This window comes from Ciconia boyciana, chromosome 1 (assembly GCF_034638445.1).
Source record: "Ciconia boyciana chromosome 1, ASM3463844v1, whole genome shotgun sequence".
Classification (NCBI taxonomy): Eukaryota; Metazoa; Chordata; class Aves; order Ciconiiformes; family Ciconiidae; genus Ciconia; species Ciconia boyciana.
Genome location: NC_132934.1, coordinates 40,403,378 through 40,425,432, shown reverse-complemented (window position 1 = coordinate 40,425,432; position 22,055 = coordinate 40,403,378). Strand labels below are relative to the sequence as shown.

General features: G+C 38.2%; 1 protein-coding gene across 4 annotated transcripts in view; it reads right to left on the bottom strand.

Moving 5' to 3' along the window:
* Positions 1-21,165, bottom strand: part of RAB3IP (RAB3A interacting protein) — a 34,225-nt gene extending 13,060 nt beyond the window's left edge. The window contains exons 1-7 of one of the 4 annotated variants that reach the window (XM_072878662.1): positions 21,103-21,159; positions 13,671-13,770; positions 12,373-12,648; positions 11,903-12,164; positions 4,554-4,649; positions 1,903-1,980; positions 1,321-1,524 (exon numbers count right to left, since the gene is read on the bottom strand). In XM_072878662.1, coding sequence (XP_072734763.1) covers positions 1,321-1,524; positions 1,903-1,980; positions 4,554-4,649; positions 11,903-12,164; positions 12,373-12,648; positions 13,671-13,723 — 969 coding nt within the window. In that variant the 5' untranslated portion in view covers positions 13,724-13,770; positions 21,103-21,159. Of the gene's footprint in view, positions 1-1,320; positions 1,525-1,902; positions 1,981-2,783; positions 2,881-4,553; positions 4,650-11,902; positions 12,165-12,372; positions 12,649-13,670; positions 13,771-20,118; positions 20,140-21,102 lie in introns of those variants that run through there. The other 3 variants (XM_072878736.1, XM_072878825.1, XM_072878916.1) reach the window with 3 other exon arrangements.
* Between the last annotated feature and the right edge of the window lie 890 nt (positions 21,166-22,055).

The following is a 22,055-nucleotide window of genomic DNA, read 5'->3' as shown; positions in this document are numbered from 1 at the left end:
AGCCTCCCAACTTCTAGCAATCTGTAGTTAAAGAAGCTTCGTAAGCCAAATGTCTTATCTATCTTCTGTATACCTTGACAGGCTTTTGTCACTTTGCATGACTACATTTTGAACACATTTACATTTTTAATCTTGCTGCCTCATGACAATGAGTTGTAAAGTTTCATTATGTACTGACTGAAAATGATTTTCCTTTTAGCTTCCAGAGTTTTCTTATTACAATAAATCATTTAATATTTGTTCACCATTCATCTTCTCCATGTCACTTGTGATCGTACTGATTTTTTGTTCTACCTCAAGTGTCTCTCTACACAGAAATAATTCCGTAGGTTTGACTATCTATGTCACACTTCCTCATATTTTCATTATGTCCTTTCTGAGATGAAGATATCATAGCTGCATGCATAGACACACACATTTACTACATGTTTATACAGCAGTATAATGCTTTTACTTTTCCTATTTATTCCTTTCCTAAAAACTTCTAAGGCTCTGTGGGTCTTTGACCACCACTGAGCACTGAGGTGGTGTTTTCAGAGAGTTATCCACAAGTACACTACCCTTCTTTTTTTCCAGCACAAGGTAGCTATTTCTAAGTCCACAACTGTATGTCTGCCAGAGTTGCACTTTTTCCTAGATGCCTCATTTCTCATTTACTGATTTTGAATTTCATCTGCTGTTGTTCTATGAACCACTCAGTATCATAAGATCCTTCTCAACTCTTTGGCCACTTTTTGCTACTACCATGCCAAGGACTCAAGCACTAACCTGTCGCCTCATTATTTCCCCATTTTCAATTACATGAGTAGATTAAAAAAAAAAAAATCGCAGGCCCCTCTGGGACTCCAGTTGTAACTCTCCTCCTGTTCTCTAATAAATCATTGATTCTGTCTTTTCCCTGGCCTCTTTCACCCATTATTGATCTATAAAATTACTCTTCCTCTTTTCTATGAGAGTTTATGAAACATTTATGAAAGTTTATGAACTTCCAGTGATGGACTTTATAAAAAGCCACCAGGACTTCTCATTCAGTTACACTGTATTCTCCTTTTCTTTTTTTCCTTTTAATTCCCATCTTTAAATTATTGATTCCAATATTTCGAATCTTATCTCATCTTCCCTTAATGATTTAAAGCTAAACAAGACTTGGAAAAATCACCACCTATTAGTATGTAAGAAATATTTTCTTTCATTAACAAAAAATATCTCTAAAATAGTCAATATTACATGAAGATTTAATATATACTAGATTTACTGTGAGTAAACCAAAACAATAAAGCCATCTTATCAGCAAAAAGAGGACAATCCTTGTACTGTTACCTCTTTACAGTCTTTTACAATTGGCTGCATCATGGTAAGGTCCTGATGACTGCCACCCATAGCACTGCTTGTACTCTTGTTTCTTGCATGGCCTTTCTTAAAAGGAGTTTTTCCAGTAGAGTGAAACTCCTTAGTTGGAGATGTTGGTGAAGTAGACAGTACTAGTGTTTTCAATGCTGCTACTTCAGCCTGAAGAACATCAATCTTGGGGGAAAAAAGTCATTAACAAACAAAAATGCCATATTAGGATCTGAATATGTTAAATCATTTAGCAAAATTTCCAGTTATGTTGGTTCAAATCAAGACTTCATCTTCCAACAGTACTAACACACAGAAGCCTATGAAATCTCATACTGTAGTAATACTGGCTTCTTATGCACCTTGCTAGCTATCTCATATGACGCTGAAATACCAGCTCTGTGCCCATAGGTGTTAGCTAAGAATATGTCAAGGTGACACAAAACAACTTAATATATATTTTAATAATGCATACAGGTTATGCTCTATTTACATCTTTATGACTCACACTTTAGATTTATAACCATGTGAAAAGACAAAGTAAGCAAGTTGGAAAAAACTCACCTTTCCCTGTGCTTCTTTTAACTGTTTTTCTGCTGCAGCTTGTTTGACATTAGCTTCTTTAACCATTTTGTGTGCTTCCTATAAAAAATGTTTAGCTAGTGTAAATGCTTCACACAAATTTACAAGACCCAGTAAAAAAAACAAACCAAAACAAACAAACAAAAAAAAAACAAAAACAAAAAAACCACTAAGGACATAGTTCTGCTTCACAGAGACTACTTGTGAATAGTAAGTTGTGCAACAATCTGAAATTAAATAGTTACATACCAAAAAATACCTATAAAATCTATCATTTGGATTCATCACTGGCCCACAAAGTTTCTTCTTCTTGGTCCTGAGCCCAGATTCAGAAATTCAGCAACTCCACCCACCCCCCTCCAGCAGGAACAATACCGGTCATGGATGCCAGGCTCCAGTCACACTTCGGTGGCTGACAAGTCAAGTTCCTTGACCCCCAAGAGCAAGACTCAACCAGTAGCAACAAAAGCAACATGAGCACAGTAGCACATTCAAAAGAACTTCTCCCTTCTTCTAGCCAGAATTACCAGTTATAGTCAACTGTAAATTTCTGCATGAAGGAACTGGTCAAACAACTATGAAGCCTAAATTCTTACCATCAATAAAACAGACAAAGCAACAGCTTAAAATGGTTTGTGGATTAATAAATATTTCTTAAGTAGAACAGAAAAAGCACTAAAAACCAATTCAAGTAAAGAAACAAGGCTAAGCCAATAAAGAAGAAAGCGTAAAAGGACTGGGAATTTTTTAAACATCCTTTTACCTCATACTTATATGCCTTTTGTCTGCATAATGTATTTGTTTAGGCTCTGATCCAGCAAGTTGCACCTGTGATCAAATTACTGTTCTTTCTTGGTACTTACTGAAGGCAACAAAGATTGAAAGATCAGGGCCACCGACTAAATTACTTGGAATAGGATCCTTCTCATATCTGTAAAGCGCCTAGCACATATCTGGACGCTATATAAATAAAACAAAAAAGTTCATACATCATCATACCAAAAGATCTGGCTCCCACCGGCATACAACACAGCTGTATAATATGGGTTTGTAAAATTCTCTTAAGTAACAACAGACACATGCAGGAATGGGAACATACACATTTATACAATGTGTACAAATACATTTAACATTGACCATGCAATTTCTGCTTAGTGATGCACCTTTGAAAGCAAAGCATGTTACAGTGCAATAATGTAATATATACACCCAGCTGTGCAAAACAAGTCTCGATCCTCCATTGGGATGTACTAATGTAAGCTCCAGCATATCCACTTATATGGTCACTGAAATTAGTGGGATTCAGAATAGAATGTGAATTCAAGGGCTGTAGATCCCAGTGCAAAAATCAAGAAACCTCACCCCTGTGTTTTGTTAGGCCCTCTTAGTGAAATCAAACCACAAAAGAAAATTCAAGTGACATGCCCACAACAGTTGGGAGTTCTGAATAATTAAAACTCGAAAAATTATTACTAATATAGTGTATTTCAAACATAGCTTTAACAAATTTATAACAGTGTTCTAAGTTATAAAGCATCATTAATATAAAGTTTCACTGATAATTTTATTTTTATTCACCTACAGTTAAAATACCTGCCCCACATTTTCCTCCCCCCTAACATACATAAGTACTTATGCTAAAAAGTACCTTTCCAGTCTCCCATTTATTCTCTACACACAGGAACTGCTTAATATTTTAAGTAACATTGCCCTACCGGGATGACGAAATAAAATGCGTTTGTAATTTAATTTTTGAATGTCAGTATTTTCAAAGTTTTAATAGCACTTCTATACCAATACAACATAATTGGTTTAAATACTATTTCTGAAACATACCTAATGTTATATCTTTATACATATGCTGAAAACCAATACTTACGATTTGGTAAACATCTAAATCATCTCCAGATTATGAAATTTATTCTACCAGTTATGGGTATCACAAGTTAGCCTCTAGGCATTCCTATATATACTCCTATGATAAAATGAGAACTGATCCTGCTTCAAGTATGGATTTAAGATTTTTTTCTCTGTAATACAAGCGCACAATATTTGCTGGCACTACTGTGTTTTCCTTGAATGAAAAGGTCACGCTTAAAGTTCAGGCTTCTCACTTTGTAACCAGGTTCCACCCTGGTGCATCACTCAGTATTAATGTTTCTTTTCAAGTTCGTGGGAGTAGCATGCTGCCAGACCCAAAATTCAAAAGCCGAAAGCATGGTTAAGTTATGTACTTGCTACCTCCATTAATCTGGAACTCCATTATTTTATTTAGTCACCATGGCAACCCCAAATTTAGCTCTTATCTAGATAGCCTTGCTGTCAGACAGAGAAGCTGTCTCAAAATAGTTATGCCAAAAAATAAGCCTAAATAGTTTTAAGCTTTCTGATATATTTTCCTTTTTTTCTTCGTTTTGTGTCTAGGCAGATTGACAAGCTCAACAAGGTCTCTTTCATCTAAGTGAAAAGTCTACTGCTTGCTCTTAAGCCTCTACATCAACACACCCAGGTCTTCAGGACACAAATCCCTTTATAAGCTTATTGCAAAAAATTCAGCATACAATATACTGATTCTACATAAAACATCTGGCTCAGCTTCCTTTAAGTATATCACATCGAAGACTCCAACAAACCTCAAACAGACTAGCTGTAAGTTCTTCCAATTCCTGTCCAAGTTGATCTCGCACTTTAGAAAGCCTTTCACATTCTTCATCTTTTAACTTCAGCTCCTATGGAAAATTGAAAGTTATTTATTCTGACTTAGAGTAGTAATTTGGCCTTTTAAAGCTAATACCACAGAGAGAGGGAAGAAAAAAAAAATAAGAGGAATATAAAACCTTTGCTAAACAAAGCCTTTCAAAATATCAATCTTAACACTAGAAGTAATTAAATTAATGTGGCACATACATATAGCTATTCTTCCTGCTATACAGCAATATACCAGGCCAATCTAAAGTATCTCTACCCTAGACATCAGCATTTCCAAAATTCTCTAAAGTAAATAAAGCTTTTTCTCCCTGAAAGTATAGAAGACTAAAGTCACTTAAAATATAGATCAAATTAATTATTGGGACAGACAGAATACCAGTTCTGTTTACCCATTTCTTAACAGACACTTAAAGAAAGTAATCCTTTTTTAAAAAAAAAATTTTTCAAAAAAAGCTTTGTCTCAAGACAACCCCCAATTCTAAAAGAATCTTAAAGCATATTGTACTATAAATAGTCTCCTGCACATCTCCTTACAACTAATACAGCTCCAAAATCATACTGTAATTATATCCTTGCTCTTGTTTATGCAGAGATACAAATCAAATTAAACCAACTTAATGAAATTCAAAGTGTTATTTGTCTACACCACTAAAATTCGAGTGAGGAAGGCCTAACCATACCACTTTTACAGTAAGATTTTAGCACAGATTTGGCAGCATAAGCATTACACATGCCCAATCTCATCTGTATTGTCCCAAGTCTGAGGGGAAAAGTGGGTAATTTGCAGAGAAGTACAAAAAGTTTGGCAAGGAATGTGAAAGAAGGGTTCCTCTCCCCTTTCCCAACCATTAAACCCTGGAATCTCTTGCAAAAAAGAGAATGATGGAGAGAAAAAGTAAGGGAAAGAAAAGCAGCAGACAGCCCACTCTGACCTTTCAAGCATTTTTTTCTGGCCATAACTCCCCTTCCATCCCCATCTAGTTCTTCCTTCTCTTCTTTTCCCCCTGTCAAGCTAGCTATTACACTACCATCACTCCTGAAATAGAGGACCCAAGCCTGTCACTGACATGTTAAAGACTCCAAATACAATCTAGCAATGATTTGCTTTGAAAACCTCCAGAAACCAGTAAAGAAAACAGCTGCCTTCAGAAAACTCTGGGAGGGCAGTCACTACAGAGTCATAAAAAGGCCCAAATGGCAGCTTCCCTGGTGTTTCTGGGAGGTGGTTAGTGTTTCTCCCAAAGTCTACATGATTGAGTAATGTTGTACACAACGATGTGGGAAACTACATCTTGCCTTGTAGTATACTGATATTAGGTCTTCCTCTCAATTTCTGCAGTGAAACCAGCAAGAGATTTTCCTCGAAGGGTCCTGTTTGACTTGAACAGTCCTTAAACACTTGTCGAGCTTAGGAGCTCTAGACTCATTTCCCCCTTCTTTAATTTGGTTTTAACTTTGGACACTTTGGTTTTTAGTCTAGTTTGTTTGCTATTTTGATTTTTTGCTTTCCATATGCAACCTTTTAACTATTTTGAAAGGTACCATTTAAATGATGAGTTTTTTTCCAAACATGGTATTTCTCAAATAGTACTCAACTCTTACTCACTAGCTACTATTCTGCATGCAGTGACCTATCTCTCAAAAAAAAAAAAGGTGGAAAGGTGGAAAATAGCTACAGATGGAGGGAGGAGAAGGAAAACGGAATACAAAAAGCCAAAGAGAAAAGAAAATGGAAAAAAGAAGAGGTTAAAGAAAGAAAGAGGAAACAAAATTTAATGAATTAATTTTGTGTTGGTTTAAAGTATTTCCCATATAAAGTATGGTTCTTAATAAGGAAAGGAAATATTCTGATGCAAAAGGCTTAAAGCTCCAGTTTGATGTGTTCCTATAAATGCAGAGAATACATCAATACATTTCCTTTGGTTTACTTCACTGATTTGTAAGGAAAATGCTACATACACATCAATACATCTTAAAAGGAGGTTATATTTATATTCAGGTCAAGAGTTATCAAACTCACAATGAAAGAACTACCACCCCAGGTTCACTTTTGGGCTACCACTATCAATACACTATTTTAAGTAAGTTGGTTACAGTTTTGCCTGCAACTGGAAAGATTAGGGGGGTTTAGATTAAAATTTAGGCAGACAAGTACAGCTACTTAATGAAAACAAAAAGGAGGCAACACCAGGCAGTCTACTACACGTGGCTGCTTAGCTAGATTTGTCAAACACTGGGCAAGTTTCCATTACATGATTCAGGAGAAGCATGATATAACATATTATTTTGCCAAGCAAGTTTAATAGCTTGGTTTTTTTAAGCAGGGCAGAAATAAAGACTGCCCAAAGCAAAAAGCTTAGCAGTTATTAGAAACATTACTACTGCCTCTGTCTTAAAGGCATTACCGGAGACTTCTCAGCCATACACAATAGAGAGGCAGAAGAGACAACTGTGTGTGCTAGACTAACCATCCATGCTGCAGTCCTTCCCACATTACTGTTCTGAAAAAGTAACTACATGAAGAAGATGAGCTATTATAAAGCACACGCACAGTTACTGAAATAGGTAATAAAAAAAATTTAACTTGCATGGAAAAAAACCTTTAAGTAAAAAAAAAAAACCACCAAACAACCCTATATCAAAGAGTTTTATTAACTGCTTATTTCACTTTGATCTTCACCAACAGCCTACAAGGTGCATCTTTAGAAAGAATCAGTGAGATAAGGAATGCAAACTACTGCTTCAAAACCACTTGTATTTTAAATTCTAGAAATAAATCATCCTGCATCTAGTTCAGCAATTTAACCAAGTCAGAACTAGATGTGGAAGATCAAGGAAAGAATGAAGATTTTCTACAGATATCACCTAAAATCAGAACCATGGGATACTGCTGAATTCTGAAGTTGTCAAAAAAGTTTATGTTTATATTGGAATACATTTCTATTTGACTGGTCTTCACTCAGCACCCAAGTTAAACAAGCTACATAAAAATTAGTCCATTGCAACCACATTTACAAGGATGTTTAATGTGAGAGAAGGTCCAGAATATCTTTTCAGAGATAAGAGCATTTCACAAACTATTGAATTATCACCTTATGGTGTGGGTGAAGATGCTTCTGTTTTGCTTGCATGTAATCTTCTACTTGCCTGAGAAAATTTCTATGCTTACGATACACTACAACAGCGTCAGTCAGAGGCATGGAAACTGAAAACTTTCATTACTCAAAGACAGCAAGGAACTGCTAAAACACCTTCAGAGAACCAACCCATCTTTAACAGTGACAAGCCAGTGGCCTTACAATTAAACTGCAATTTTTGTTTTAGAAAAGCTTGAAATCTTCAGTGGAGTTCTGGGATGGTATATTATTCTGGAGCATCCTCATTTTTATGGTTTGTTAACTTATAAGCAAATGACAACAGCAATTTAAAAATGCTGAATGTACTGTATACTACTGGAATTCCTGGATAGTTATTGTGAATCTATTTATTCATTAATCCACGCTGAGTTTTAAAATGTCACGTTTTACTGTGGAAAAATAAAGATATTTAACCGCCAGTGTTAGCCTGCACAGAAATACTATAACAGCAGCAATAGCCTCTGTCACACTGGATTCTTTGACGATACAGGCAGAACAATGGGGGGGGGGGGGGGGGGGGAATCTACTTCAAATCCTGTATCAACACACAAGATCTGAAAACAAGAGATCAAATTGTAACACTCAGTTTGCTTCTGAGATTAAGAATGCATACAGAAATTGAAGCCTTTGAAAGAAAAATCTGGATCTGAGGATCAGGTTCTTAAACTATGTTGAAATTTACAATACCACATTCTATACTGTCACCTCTTTTACAAGAATCACTGTATCAGCGTGGAAAAAACTCTCAATTTCACTCTACTGAGGAAAGACCAGTAACTCAGATTTCTACTACAAATAGTCAAACGTGGTTTTACTTGTTATCAACAAGCCTACAGATCTTACTCTAAAAACGGTGGGAAGCATGGAATTCATTCTCAAACCAAATACAGTATTTGCAGCCAACATCTCTGGTAGACTGCTCTTTCCTCATCAGAGAAGGGGACTAACCATCAGTGACAGCTGATAATTTCAACACTCCAAGAGAAAACATATCAACACAGAAACCTAAGTTTCCCTCTGCAGTCATGGATTACATCATTATATTGACAGTCTGATTGATGAGGAAATAACTTCAGGGCCAAATCACACAAAAATTTGAGGAAAACATGATTATGAACTGCCACAGCTCAGAAACTACAAGCAAGTGATCCAAAATACATGCAACATGCTGGTTACTTAAGATGAAAAGCAAACGAAAGGTATTCCTTTTCAAGGACTTGAAAACTTGCACATCAAGAAATACCCTATATCAAAATACCATCACTATTCTCTCAGATGTTATCTACATGTGGTTGATCTACGTTCAGTAACCACGGTGACATAGCTCAATCCAAACATGGCAGAAAAAAATGCAAATGCAGAGAGACATGAGGAGATAAGGTCCCAGGCATTGAATCACTAAGCCTTTTAACACCTTCTCAATTTTCCTGATGCTGCTTTTAAAGGGTAGCAAAACAAGCAGAAAGGTTCAGATAATCTGAAGCAAGGGCTCTTCAGCTCCACTTTACAGAATATACCCAGAAATTAAGTCTTCAGTGAAAACATAAGCAAAAAATACCTGAATGGTCTCAACAAAGAGTGAACAATCTATGTCATTTTAATTAAGGGGACATTTTAAGGCAAAACTATGTCCAATCTTACATGCCCCATTAGTACTGAATGTTGCCCTGCTGTTACCTCTGACTCAACCTTTCTCCCAATCTTATTGACATGATTTGGTGCTGCAACCAATCTAGATTGAAGCAGAAAGTATATTTCCTCTCGTCAAGAAACAAATTTTTGAAATTTTTTTTTTTTAAAAAAACCAATTTTGCCAGCAATGCTGTTCATTTTGAGAAATGAAGTCTGTAGTCTTAGGAAATATAAGGCATACACAAAGAGCAACAACAAAAAAAGAGTAAATCTTTATTCAATTCCTGAAGAATTTCTTCAAGAACCATACTTAAATGTCTAACAATTCCACGCCATACATATATTCTCCAATATAAAAAACTGAGAGCTTATTAAGAAAAAAGTTGCACTCCAAGCAGAGTGAAAAAAAATTAGATTAAAAAATGAAAAAAATTAGATAGTGGATCTCTAAGCTTCAAAATTCCTAATTCCTTTCTAGTTCCCTTTCTGATCACAACTGCAACAAATTCAAATCAATCTTTAATGCATATCACAATAGCCTACAATTTGGGTAAGAAATTTGGAACAAATGAAAAATGCAAGATAACAAATTTGTGTTTACTTTGTTCACTCCTGGAAAGTCTGTAGTCGGTAAGATTTCCAGGCTCAATGAGCTCACAAAATTCAAGTGCAAATTGTAATTCTCATTTTTCTCACTGTTCCTAATAAACAGCATAGACTTACAGAGAACTTAAAACCATTATGCAAAAAACCAGCAGCTATCGACTGGCACTACCTATTAATTATATCCCTACAGATTTTTAAACCGAGTACCTATCAACAAAAGTGAATATACTTGGAAATAAAAGTTTAAAGACTGCATGACATACTGAATATCACAGAGTGGGCACAGCCCTATGTGAACAGCCATGACTTTTGGAAGAAAGCAATCAGAGATGAATTAGGGATAGAAAAAATAGTCCTCATACAGGAAGTGGAAGAAAGTAGATATTCCAGAAGGAATAGGGTTTATCATTGTACAGTCTGTAAAGACTCCTGCTATGACTCCTGTGTTACTGAGCAGTTTAGGACAAGCAGACAAAATAAGTTATCCATCCAGTATAACACTGGTAAGAATCAACCCAATGAGTTGAGAATTAGCAAGAACTTTGACATCAACAGTCTCAAGTTAGTGCTGAATCGCTTTTGTTAAGAAGACCCAAAGGGTTTGAAAATACATAACCTGCAGTTAGTATGTCCTAGCAGCCTTAACGCCATTTCCTTAAAAACGACCTTAACAAACTTCAGAGTGAAATAGGAAACATTTCAATCTTTAAGAGACAAAGTGGTACACAATGGAATAAGATTTTCAGATAATTCCAAGATAACAGTAGCAGATCTGAGTTGTGGTTTTCAAGTACATTACCTGTACTTTGGTATACTGTCAGGAGCTTTTCTAAAGTTTAAACTTTAATTTGTTCTTACTTTCTAAGATTCCAAGTTTAACTGCTAGGATTATATATTCCCATGCAAGGTCCTCAAACTTAGCTCAGGTTAATGTTTTCTTTCAGTGGTTAAATGCTAAGCAAATGAACACATTAGCAAAGGAAGCAACTACTCAGCAATAAAACAATCAACAGAAGAAGTGATGTCAGAATCCATACTTAAGATTCACATTAACAACAGCAAATGCAACTATGACAGAATTGATGACTACATTCAACAAGATGAGGTAACAGAGGAAAACAAGTTCAAACACAAGACAAGGTGAGCTTAAATCTAAACAAGAATGGAATCATGTAGAGAGGAAAGGGCATAGATACAAACAGTACAAAATCTATGCGAAAGTTTAAGCACAGAGGGATGTTAAAATGATAAATAATGGCTTTGCATTTATATAGCACCATCCATCCAAACAAGACAAAGCGCTTTACAAATATTAATGAATTGAGCCACAGTATCTTCAAAGGTATCCATATTCAATTTGAAGTGTGGTGCAACAGTACTCTAAAGAACACCAGTGATATCTTTATTGCTTCTTTCCTATGCAGGCATTCCGCTATGAAACATCACAAACACCCCTGTTCTAAAGCATTTATATATTCCATGACACATGCTACACTTGTATACTCTAGGAGAAAGAAGACTCAAAAGGTATATAATCAGCATCTATAAATACTTAGACAGTAACAATGGAATGACAGCAAATTACTCTTATTCTCAAATGTCAGAATGAAGGAATAGCCTACATTTCAAAGAAAAAGCGTGTTTAACCAGATATTGCAGCAAAAGCTTTCCATGGCTAAGTAACGGCAGCACTAGAAAAAAAACACTATCAAGGAATAATTCTAAGACATTAGCACTGCACACATTCAGAATAACTTTACATAAAATAATTACATCCTAATAATTCTGTAAGAAATGAGTAGACTCAGACTGCACCTTCTGGCCCATCTAGCATTCTGCAATATTAGAACCACTTTGAAGAGAGGAAAAGCAGGAGGAGACAAGACAACAAGCCTTACCCTCTGAGCTTTTGCAAGTTCTTCTTTCAATCTTTCATAGCCCTTTTCTCTTACTTCCAGTACAGATGGGCTCCGTAAGTGAGATAAACTGTCTGTACTCAACCCAAAAATATCTTCATTTCCTTCAGCAACATCTGCTACTGTAGCACCCTGCAAAAACTCTCTCTCTGCGTTATTGCTCTCCTTTCTGGAATTATTGTGATTGAATGACCCACCCTGGGGTCCAGAGGTAGAACAAAGTACTGCGTCGGTAACATTGATGCTGTAAAGAGAGTGATATATTTTTTATTTATATAATACATTAAGAAGAAATATTTTAGAAATGGCAGTAATGGTGTTGAATGTACCGTTATGGACACAATTTAATATTACAACGTTGTAAGTAATATTAAAATTATATCTTTAGTAAAGCAAGCAGTTTATATGCAACAAACATCAGCAATTTAAATAAAAAGACACACAGAACTTACCTGACACCTGATGCTTCTCCACAATTCAGTTGTCTCGGAGATGAATAAACAGGTTGTGTGGGAAGGTCAGAAACATTTAATGCATTGGGTTGGATTGGTGTGGAGGACACAACAGAAGGATGTGGTCGGTAGATAACACTGGGTGAGGTAGTTTGTTCCTGAGTCCCTGGCTCATTTACTCCAAGAAGATCCGGTGTAGTAGGCGAAGCGAGGTTCACTTCATGAAAGCCTTCCAAGGGGTCACTGGCCATAATAAAAGCCTCATCATATGAAACCCTGAATTAAATAATCACATTATCAGAATGCAAACAGGAAATATTTAATTATATCTGACAACTATTTGAATTAAAAAAACCCCAAACAAATACATTCAGAATACTTCATGATATAATGGAAACTGTGGACTAATCTTGCAAAAGTATCAACTTCAGCCACCGAAAATGTTTTTTCCACACATTGGACTGTTGAGTCCAGAAGATCAAATAGCAGACTCTGCATCTAAATGGGATGATGAAATCAAGGACACAGTCTATATCATAAAACAAAGTCATCCTTAATACACCCTAGAGCTGTTTTGTGTCAAAACACAAATGTTTTACATTCATGGAAGTCAGGGAGACCTAGGAACCAGGAAGGAAAAAAATATTAAAACCTAAAGCTTCCACTTTTAATCTCAACGAAGCAAATAATCTAGAGACAGAAATCAGTGAACCTTTAAATAAATTACAGTCCATAGCAGTTTTGGTTAAATTACACATCTGATCTTGTCACATTTCACTGAAATGATAGAACTAGCCAATAAGACTTCTCATGAAGTATGACGATGTGTATTTGATTAATCTCATGGTTAAGTGATTATAACAATTGTGAATAAGTATCATACCAAGAATATATTACAGGCAAAAGTATACTATGAACTGGCAATTTAACTGACAATATCTTTTAATTTTATTTTTATTTTCTTTAATTCCGTATGTTTTTCATAAGATCAACAGAAAACAAGTACAACACATGAATTTTACAAGCCCCAATAGAAAGCTCCTATTTTCCAGCAATTTATCAGAGATCACAAAAATCTTTGCATGACTCAAAACTATAAACTGGAAGTAGTATGGAGAAATTTGTGAAGAAATTACTTAGCAGTCATTATTCACTGCAAAAAACATTTTCCATGTTATATAAAAAAAGAAGATAGAAAATTAAGGCTTCACAAAGGTACTTAACATGCAAAAAAGGAACTGTAGCATCTAAATGAAATAATACATTGCATTTTACAGAGAAATCTGCTTGGATCTTACAACTGAAAAGACGAGGCAGAGAGAAGTTCTAGAAAGATGATGGTCATAGCCATGAAGAGATGATGTCATCTACTTCTGTGTATGTCCAGTTCATTAGCTACTTCATAAAACACACAGAAAATACCAAGAATGGAATCCCCAAATTAGCATATGCAGTAATGTTTTAGTTACATCAATACTTTTTGGTCATCTTAAACTCAAAGAACACTCTTCAAAACTGGTTTGTCTCTCAAGTATTGTACTGAGTGTGTATACATATGTGTTAAAAAAGTTGCTTTACCACGTTATCAGGTACATGTGGAAGAAATTCATTTGTTCAGACAGCAAGAATATGTTATTATTTTTTCTCTGTCTCTGTTAATTGCTCCCACCAAAAAAAAAAAATCAACCACCTCTAAGAAACTTCCCAGACTTAAGGGACAAAAAGGACCTTACAGAAATAAAAAGGGATATTTTTTTGTTTTGGGGTTTCTTTCTGTTTTATGCAGAAATTTGTTTTATTTTGAACTATCAACAGCAGTTGCACAAACATGATTTACACAAGAAAACACTATCTCAGTTTTGTGCTTTGGAGCTTTTCTACCATAACACAGAGATGAACAGCTTATTTTTGAGTTTAAGTAAGTTTGAAAAAAATTCTTGTTTGTTTTCCCTATAGATCTTCTTAACTATTATAAGCATTCTAATTACATGTTCTATGTGATGACAAAGCCTGTTGAGTCAAATTTCAATGGAGGGACTGCCAGAGCTACAGGATATTTCAAGGTTACATATCAAAAATGTTTTCAGCTCTACAACGCACCTATTACACATCATTGTTTTATATTTAATAAGCTAAAATACTGCCATCTTGAAAAAATACAATTGCAGAAACAGTCCTTTAAAGTTCACCAGCCCAGTTGAAAAATATCCATCTTTCCAGCCTCAAAGTCAGGCTCATATCTACACAAAACACATTAGCTTTCATTGTTCCCACCACTCTCCTTTTTTCCCACCACCAAGCAAGCCATACCCAATACTACTATATTGGCAATGCCACCGAGATGTCTCTTCACATTCCCGATCCTTTGAATTCCAATCTTCACAATTAACAGAAGATGCATGCTTCTGAAAATGGATGTAGAAAGGCTACCTGGATACCTTGCCTTTTCTATGCCTACAGCACCTAGGAGAGTGCACCAAAACTACCCAACAGAAGCAAAGACTGAGAACATAGCTGAGAGCAAAACAGCAACAACTCTTCTGCCACATGTTCCCTTCTGTTCACTAGTTTCCATTTCAAGTTTGAAAGATATGTTCATAGTTCCACTGAAAACTCACAATCTGGCCTGATGTTCAATAGTGGTACCATAGTATTTCACACCACCAGTACCACCGGTTGTTTTCAGCTGCATACCCCCTAGGGCTGAAATTTTCTATAAAAGTTTTTTTTTTCCCCAAACTGATTTTTAAAAAATACTATTTAGCCATTTCCAAGAAAAAAAGGCTCAGGAAAAACTTACTTGTCAGTTTTTAACATACTTTACTATTTCTGTACAAATCTTAGGGCTGTTTGGAGCAAATACTTTAACTGCATCAAGTAAGTGACAGGTCCAAAGACGCGCCATTCCATATCTTTATGATAATTTACACAAATTCAGCTACGTTATGAAGTGCAGAAAGTCATGCTGGCTCACACAGAGAAAAATTATTAGAAGCCTGCTTATTATCTTCCAAATGTTCAAATGCATTTCTAGCTCCCCCTCCGAACAATCACATCAATCTACAATAAGCAAAGTAGTAAAAAAAAAAAACCACAAAAGAAACCCCATCTTACCTACATGCTCCTACTCCTATCTATGAGAAATGTTCCACTTAACTCCTTTCCTCCAGCTTTTCCACCTAACCTGCCTATATCCTGAAGTGTTTTTAATAATTAAAAAAACCACCAAAAAGATTATGAAATTTTATTTATAAGACTATCACTCTGCTTATACATTAAATATCAATCTCAGCCTAAACAGACAAGAGAGATTTATGAATAAATAAATCCATGCATGTCTTGTCAGTTATCAAAAAACAAGCTCTTTCTGATACAGTAAGTAAAAAAGTTATACAAGTTATTCCTGGAAGAGCTGAAAATAAAGTCCCTCAGCTAAACTTTTCCCATAGCCTGTCAAATGGGCACTCGTAAGCATACCATCTGTGTAAAACACTTTCCATTCACAACTTTTTTCTTTCCTAGCGTTACTTCTCACTTAGCAGTGAGCAGGCAGAAGCTGGCTACACCACCCATACAAGACAAAGAAGCTCATATTAAATATCTCAGTTTCAAGACTCACCAACACCATTACGTTGTTACCAAGACATCAGCTGAACACACATTATGCATTAATGAAACCAAACATACATCCAAAAATCTAGGCAGTCCTAAAAATAAAAGCTCTCTTTTGGGAAAGAGCTCTTCAAAGTAACGGTAAACAAAAGGAAGGGGAAAAAAAACGCATTACATTTCAGTGTCATTAAAGATTACAGGCTTGGTTAAAGCTGGGGGGGGGGCTCATATTATTGACTAAGGCAGCAATGAACAGCCTTGCTGTGAAGGAACATGAAGCGCATGGTAAGCAGAGAGCTTTACTAGGAGCCAAGCTGACAGTGTGTAAAAAAACCACAGTGTTGATACAGCACTCTTTAATAGTAATTCTGCTACTGTGAACAAAAGCTGATATTCTGACATTTCAGGGCAGCACACTTATTAAACAAAGTCATTATTTTTCTTAATACTTTTTCTACCACATTAATATATGGTGAAAGCTTGGAATAGCATTAGTGCCTACCAAACACATGATTATTTTTGTCTTAGTTGATAGTATGCAATTTGGATGACGTACAAAATTCAAGTACTATAATAAATCAGGATGAAACAACAAAATAAATTAATTTCCTTATATTTTCATCTGGAAATAATGCAAATTTGGTGGAAACTGTCAAAATGTTGCAGCTTTTTATTACCTCTCCACTGCCACACTTGCACTGCTGACTACCCACATAACTTCATGAGGAAACTGTGCTCAAGTCTGTTATCTTCTCTACTATTAAACAAAAACAAACTACAAATAAATCAGTTTAACAACGGTCAATTTAACACGTTTCTATAGCTTCTAACAGGAATCAAGAACTGTGAACATTTTCAACAGCAGTCAAATCAAAACGCTTAATCTAGTTTTCCTGTTATTACTCTAAGAGGGGTTCAGCTACTTGTCTGAATAAAAGCAGTCAATAACTAAATACTAAAAAGCTCCCTGAAAAGCAATAGTTTATTGTGGCTTGTTTTCTTTTGGAAAAAAAAAAAAAAAAGTATTGTTGAAAACCACCTACTACTAACTCTGGAGTTTGTCTTTCACAGATTGCTTTTAAATACAGGACAGGTTGAAGAGGAGAACTTTGAACAATCTCCTAATTGTTATAGCCCATTTGAAAGCAACACCAGCACCAAACATTTGACACATCAAAAATCTCATTTTTAGCTTTAACAGTAAAGAGCACCATCACAACAGAAGTTACCTGCTCAAGTGAAAAAAAAAAATCACATGAGGAAAAAGAGCTTACTGTTTCTAAACATTTTAATGAAAAGTAAATTCTAGTTAGCATTTACCAAAAAAGGTGCCTATTAGCTACAGGGTTTTAATCTTCACAAAGCAGGCATTTCAAAATGTAATAGTCTCAAGGACTTCATTTATTAGACTCCAACATCTGCTTCAGTTAATTTGGGAGGGGATAGGAAAGTGGGGTTTTTGTAGCAGTTCCTCAAAAGGACTGACATTAGCCCGCCACTGGGCTTGCATTCTTCTCAGTGGGGTTAAAAAAAAAAGTTTTGAAATATTTGGCATTATACAGTCTGGAATGTAATATGTTTTAAGCTCTAAAGAACTCCATAGGGAATTAGAGTAGTGGACTAATAAATACCTTTTAAAGAAGCTGTCCAATTAAGTACTGCTACTCCATACCTATACTTATTGGATGCAAGCAGGCAGTTTAAAAAGTAAAATTCTTGTAAGGCATATATGGACACTAATTTAAAGTTCAAAACCAATTCAATTACACCTATCCAGTATGAGATACTCATCAGATGTTGGCACGGGACAAAGAAGTTGGACTTTTTTTTTTTTCCTTAAACTGTTTTATATTTAAGCTTAGCCACAGAATTCAAGCAAGTTTAAATGCTGTTATCGATGCCAGTTCATTGCACAAACACAATTCAAGATTTGGGATAGGAATTCTCTTAAGGTTTGCAAAAAGCAATTCCCACCTTCACAATTTTGCAATTATGATAGAACTTTCTACTTCAGGAGCCCTAACATGCAACAAATTTTTTTTGAAGGCAGTAAGATATGAGAGCAAAGAAAGCATTGAACTACTCCAGTCTTCACATAGTCTACTTTTATTTGTGAGTGACCTTACACTACGTATTTACCAACAGATGGTAAATTAGGCAAGATGGTAAAGAGAAGGTAAAATTTAAGTTAGGCAAGTCTACAGAATTTAAGAGCTAGCAAAACCACACTTGGTTCAACAGGAGAATATTTTTCTATTCCATTCCCACTAGTGTTGTCATATAATGCTATGATGTGGGTGTTTTTCTATTCTTTACTCTCATGTTAAACACTATTTCACACTGTTTTAAAAGAAACATGTAGTCTATTTGATAGCAGGGTTTTATAAAGTTAAAAAAAATTATTTTGCTGAACTGATAATTAAAAAAAAATCTCTTTTGAAAACTTTATTATAGGGATATCTTCAACTAGAAAAATACAGGTGCCGACAGCAAGTGTCTCTCTTACAGAAACAAGCAGCACACAAGATTCAACGACCTATATTTATGAAGTGCTTGCGAAACCTATAAATAAACATGGTTTAGAGTCTGGTAGATAGTACACCTCTTACTAGAGAGAAAAATCAGTGCTTTGCAGAGTAGAATACTGCAAACTTTTACTGTAAACAAACATTCAAAGAATGCTGTTCAGTTCACAAAGACTCTCTAAACCAAGTTAATTTAACTGCAAATATGATTCTCTGTGCAGATGCTGTTCTTTTTAAGACAGAGCATTGTTCTGCTTTATCTTGGAAACAACTTCACAATCTCATCTCAGGTTTAAGCCTGATCACAGTGACTGTGACTGCAGTGTCATTCTTGCCAAGACTTGGACCTAAAGGTCCTCTCATTTTCAATTAACACTGAAAATACTCAATTAGTAAACTTAAGTAAAAATGATCACAATTTTCACGGTATGTAAAGCTTTCTAAATGTATGTGCAAATATATTTAAAGAAACATTTTCTTAATTTCTAAAAAAATGGTTAGCATATTATTAAGCGTTACTAAATTGTCTAATACAAGTTTTAGTCAAGTTACAGTGGACAAGATTTTAAATACCATATTTAAAAGGATCTTTAAAAATAAAAATTCCAAGTACACATTTCTTTTCTGGGAAAATCCATAAACGTAAGTGGAACAGTGAGAGACCAGCTCATTTGGCATTTTACATGAATTTTAAATCAAGTCAATAAAAGCTATGAAGATAGCTGCAGTTTATAATCAAAAGGCTTATTGTGACTGTTTTTCTACAGAAAAAAATCCCCTTTTAAATATAGTGTAACAAGAAGGATATTTCAGTCGCAGCTGTGAGGGGCATTCCCATTTGTTATTTATTAAAAGCATAATGAGAATGGTAAATTATTTATCCTTCTTTGCTCACTAGGTAATATTAACCAAGCACAGCAGAAGAATGACTGCCAAGACAGAAATACAGAAGGCCTGACTTTAACCCTCCCCAGAACTCATTAAACAGATCTATAATAAAAACAATAAAAATATTAAAGCAAGAAGACCTCAGGTTTTGCCCTATATTTTACTGAGAAATACAAATATTTGAACAGATGGTAGCTGCCAATACATGCTTCTAGATTGAATAACCCTACATCTGCTTCAAAAGAGAAGCTGATAATTTCACAGTTATGGCAAGTCTGTGGAAGATTAATTATTTTAGCTATCTAGATCACTGTTTTTGAGACTCCCTAAGAACATGCTTACAAATGAACACGGTGAACAAATCAAGCAATACAAAGCTTATTACACTATCTGCAAACAAAACAGACAACACTCTCAAACTGATGAAAACACTGTTGCTTTTTGTCAGCAAGAGAAGCATGGAGGGTATCATCGAGGATTCGGCTACTGGGTGTCCTCCTGCTTCCAGAGCCCTGCGACTCTCAGGGAACTAGTGGAGCATCAGCACTTAGGCAGCACAAATTTCTGCACAGCTCATCACTTGCAATCAACTTGTAACCAGAATTTCCTTTCTGCACCTTATTCTCTAACGTAACTGCATTACGAAATTAAGGTTAACTGAAATCCCTGCTACTTAACTACTACAGCTTACAAGGCTACTTATCGGCGACCAGGTATTAACCTCGATATTGCTCGAAGACCTTAAAGCAACCAGAAACACTACAGGCGAGTGCAGCTCCGCAGCCCCACAAAGCAGAACTCGAACTCCCCTCCGGTCTCCAACCGCGCTGCTTCTGGCACCGCCGCCCCGGGCCTAGGCGGAGGGGGACGAAGTTTGTGAACCCACTGAGCCGGCCTGCCCTGCCCTACCCTCCCCTTCCCTTCCCCCGCCGCCCCTCTCGGCGCTCTCCCCTCCCGCCGCACCGGCCGAGAGGTTTGGGAGCGGAGGAGAAGATTTCAGCGCCAGCTCAGCCTCTTCCCGCAACCCCCCTCTCCTCATTTTAGTCATTCTTGCCCGGACGCCCTTCCCCACCGGCCCCACGACGCCTCGGAAGGGCCGCCCCCGCGCTGGCGGCCCTCGAGGGGAGGACAGCTGCCCCGAGCCGCCGGCCCCGGGAGCGCGACGGCTCTTTGTCCACCGCCGCCGCCTCCTCTCCCGGACAGGTGCGCCCGGCACTTTCCGGGGTGACCCCCGAGAACTACTTTTGCCCAGTTTTGGCTTGGACCGCGACTGGATTTGGGGGCAAGGGCATCCCTGCCGCCGGCTGCTCCCTCCGCACCCACGCAAACCCCGGCGGAGCCGGGGGCGCCCGGGCCAGCGGCGCCTTCCCACCGCAGACGGCCACAACAGCACAGACCGAGCCGCCACCTGCCCCCGCGCTCTTCCGGGGGGGGGGGGGAGGAACCCTCCACCCCAGCCCACGCAGCCGGAGCGGCCACAGCGGACGGCAGGTCCGGCTTGGGGAAGCCCGCTCGCCCGCCCCCCGCCACCGCGCCCCGGCGAGGGGCAGCCCTCCCAGGCGGCGCCGGCTCCGCCCGCCCGGGCACAGGCTCCCGGGAGCGCGGCGGCGGGCAGGTGCGGCGGCGCTATCGGGGAGCCGCGGCCCGGCTGGCTCCCCCACGTCCCGCCAGCGGAGCCGGGCCGCGCAGCCCCGCCGCCACGTACCTGCCGAGCCCAGCAAGAACGGCCGCCGCCGCCGCACCGCGTCCCCTCAGCCAACCTGGGAGAGGCGGGGCGCTGGGCAGCCGCCGCGCATGCGCCCCGCGGACGCACCGCCCGCAGGGGGGTGGGGGGCAGGTGTGTGCGACCCCCGCCGCCCCCTAGCGGCGATGGCGGTAACCGCCCTCGGGCGCCGGCGCAGGGGTGGGTGCGGTGCCCTGAGGAGAGGCGGGCGAGGCCCCGCGCACGGCAGCGTCCCTGCGGCCGGGGCAAAGGCTGTGCCCCTGCGGAGGTCGGATCCCACTCCAGGAGCTGGGGCGCAAGGCCAGCCAGACTGGCCTCCTGTCAGCCGTGGTGCCTGGGCCTCACAGTCTGCCCTCAAAACACCCGCTAGTGACTCAAAATACTTCTGGGGGAGAGCATCAGAGAGGCTTTTCCTTCGCACTCCTGGTAGTCAGCCATGCTGCCAACAGACAATTGGGTTTCAGGGGCCAGAAGGTCTGGCAAGGAGGAGGCCCGAGGCTGAAGGCAGGTAGTTGCATTACACAGCCAGGATGTGTGGGTCAGGGGCAGCCTCCATCCCTCCGCTACAAGTGGCGCAGGGCAGCTCATGGTGAACACTCTGACCATGAAATGCTGTTAGATCGCTTCCTTAGGGCCTGGCTGGAGAGGTACTTGGAGGCTCATGGCCGACACAGTGCAGGGCACGAGTGCTGCCAGGCACCGCGTTTCACGAGAAGGGAGGCTGCAAACAGGCAGGCTGCAAACGCTCATGGCTTCAGGAGAGACAGCCGACATTCCTGTGCCTCCGCTCACCACCCGGAAGAGAGGGTTAAAACGTTGCTTCTGTTCAAGGGCAGGTGAGGACAGGGCTATTAAAGTCTGAATGTTTTGTTACTGTGAAAAACACAAGGAAGTTAATAATTCTGTATTTAATGGCATACAGTAACAAAGGCACA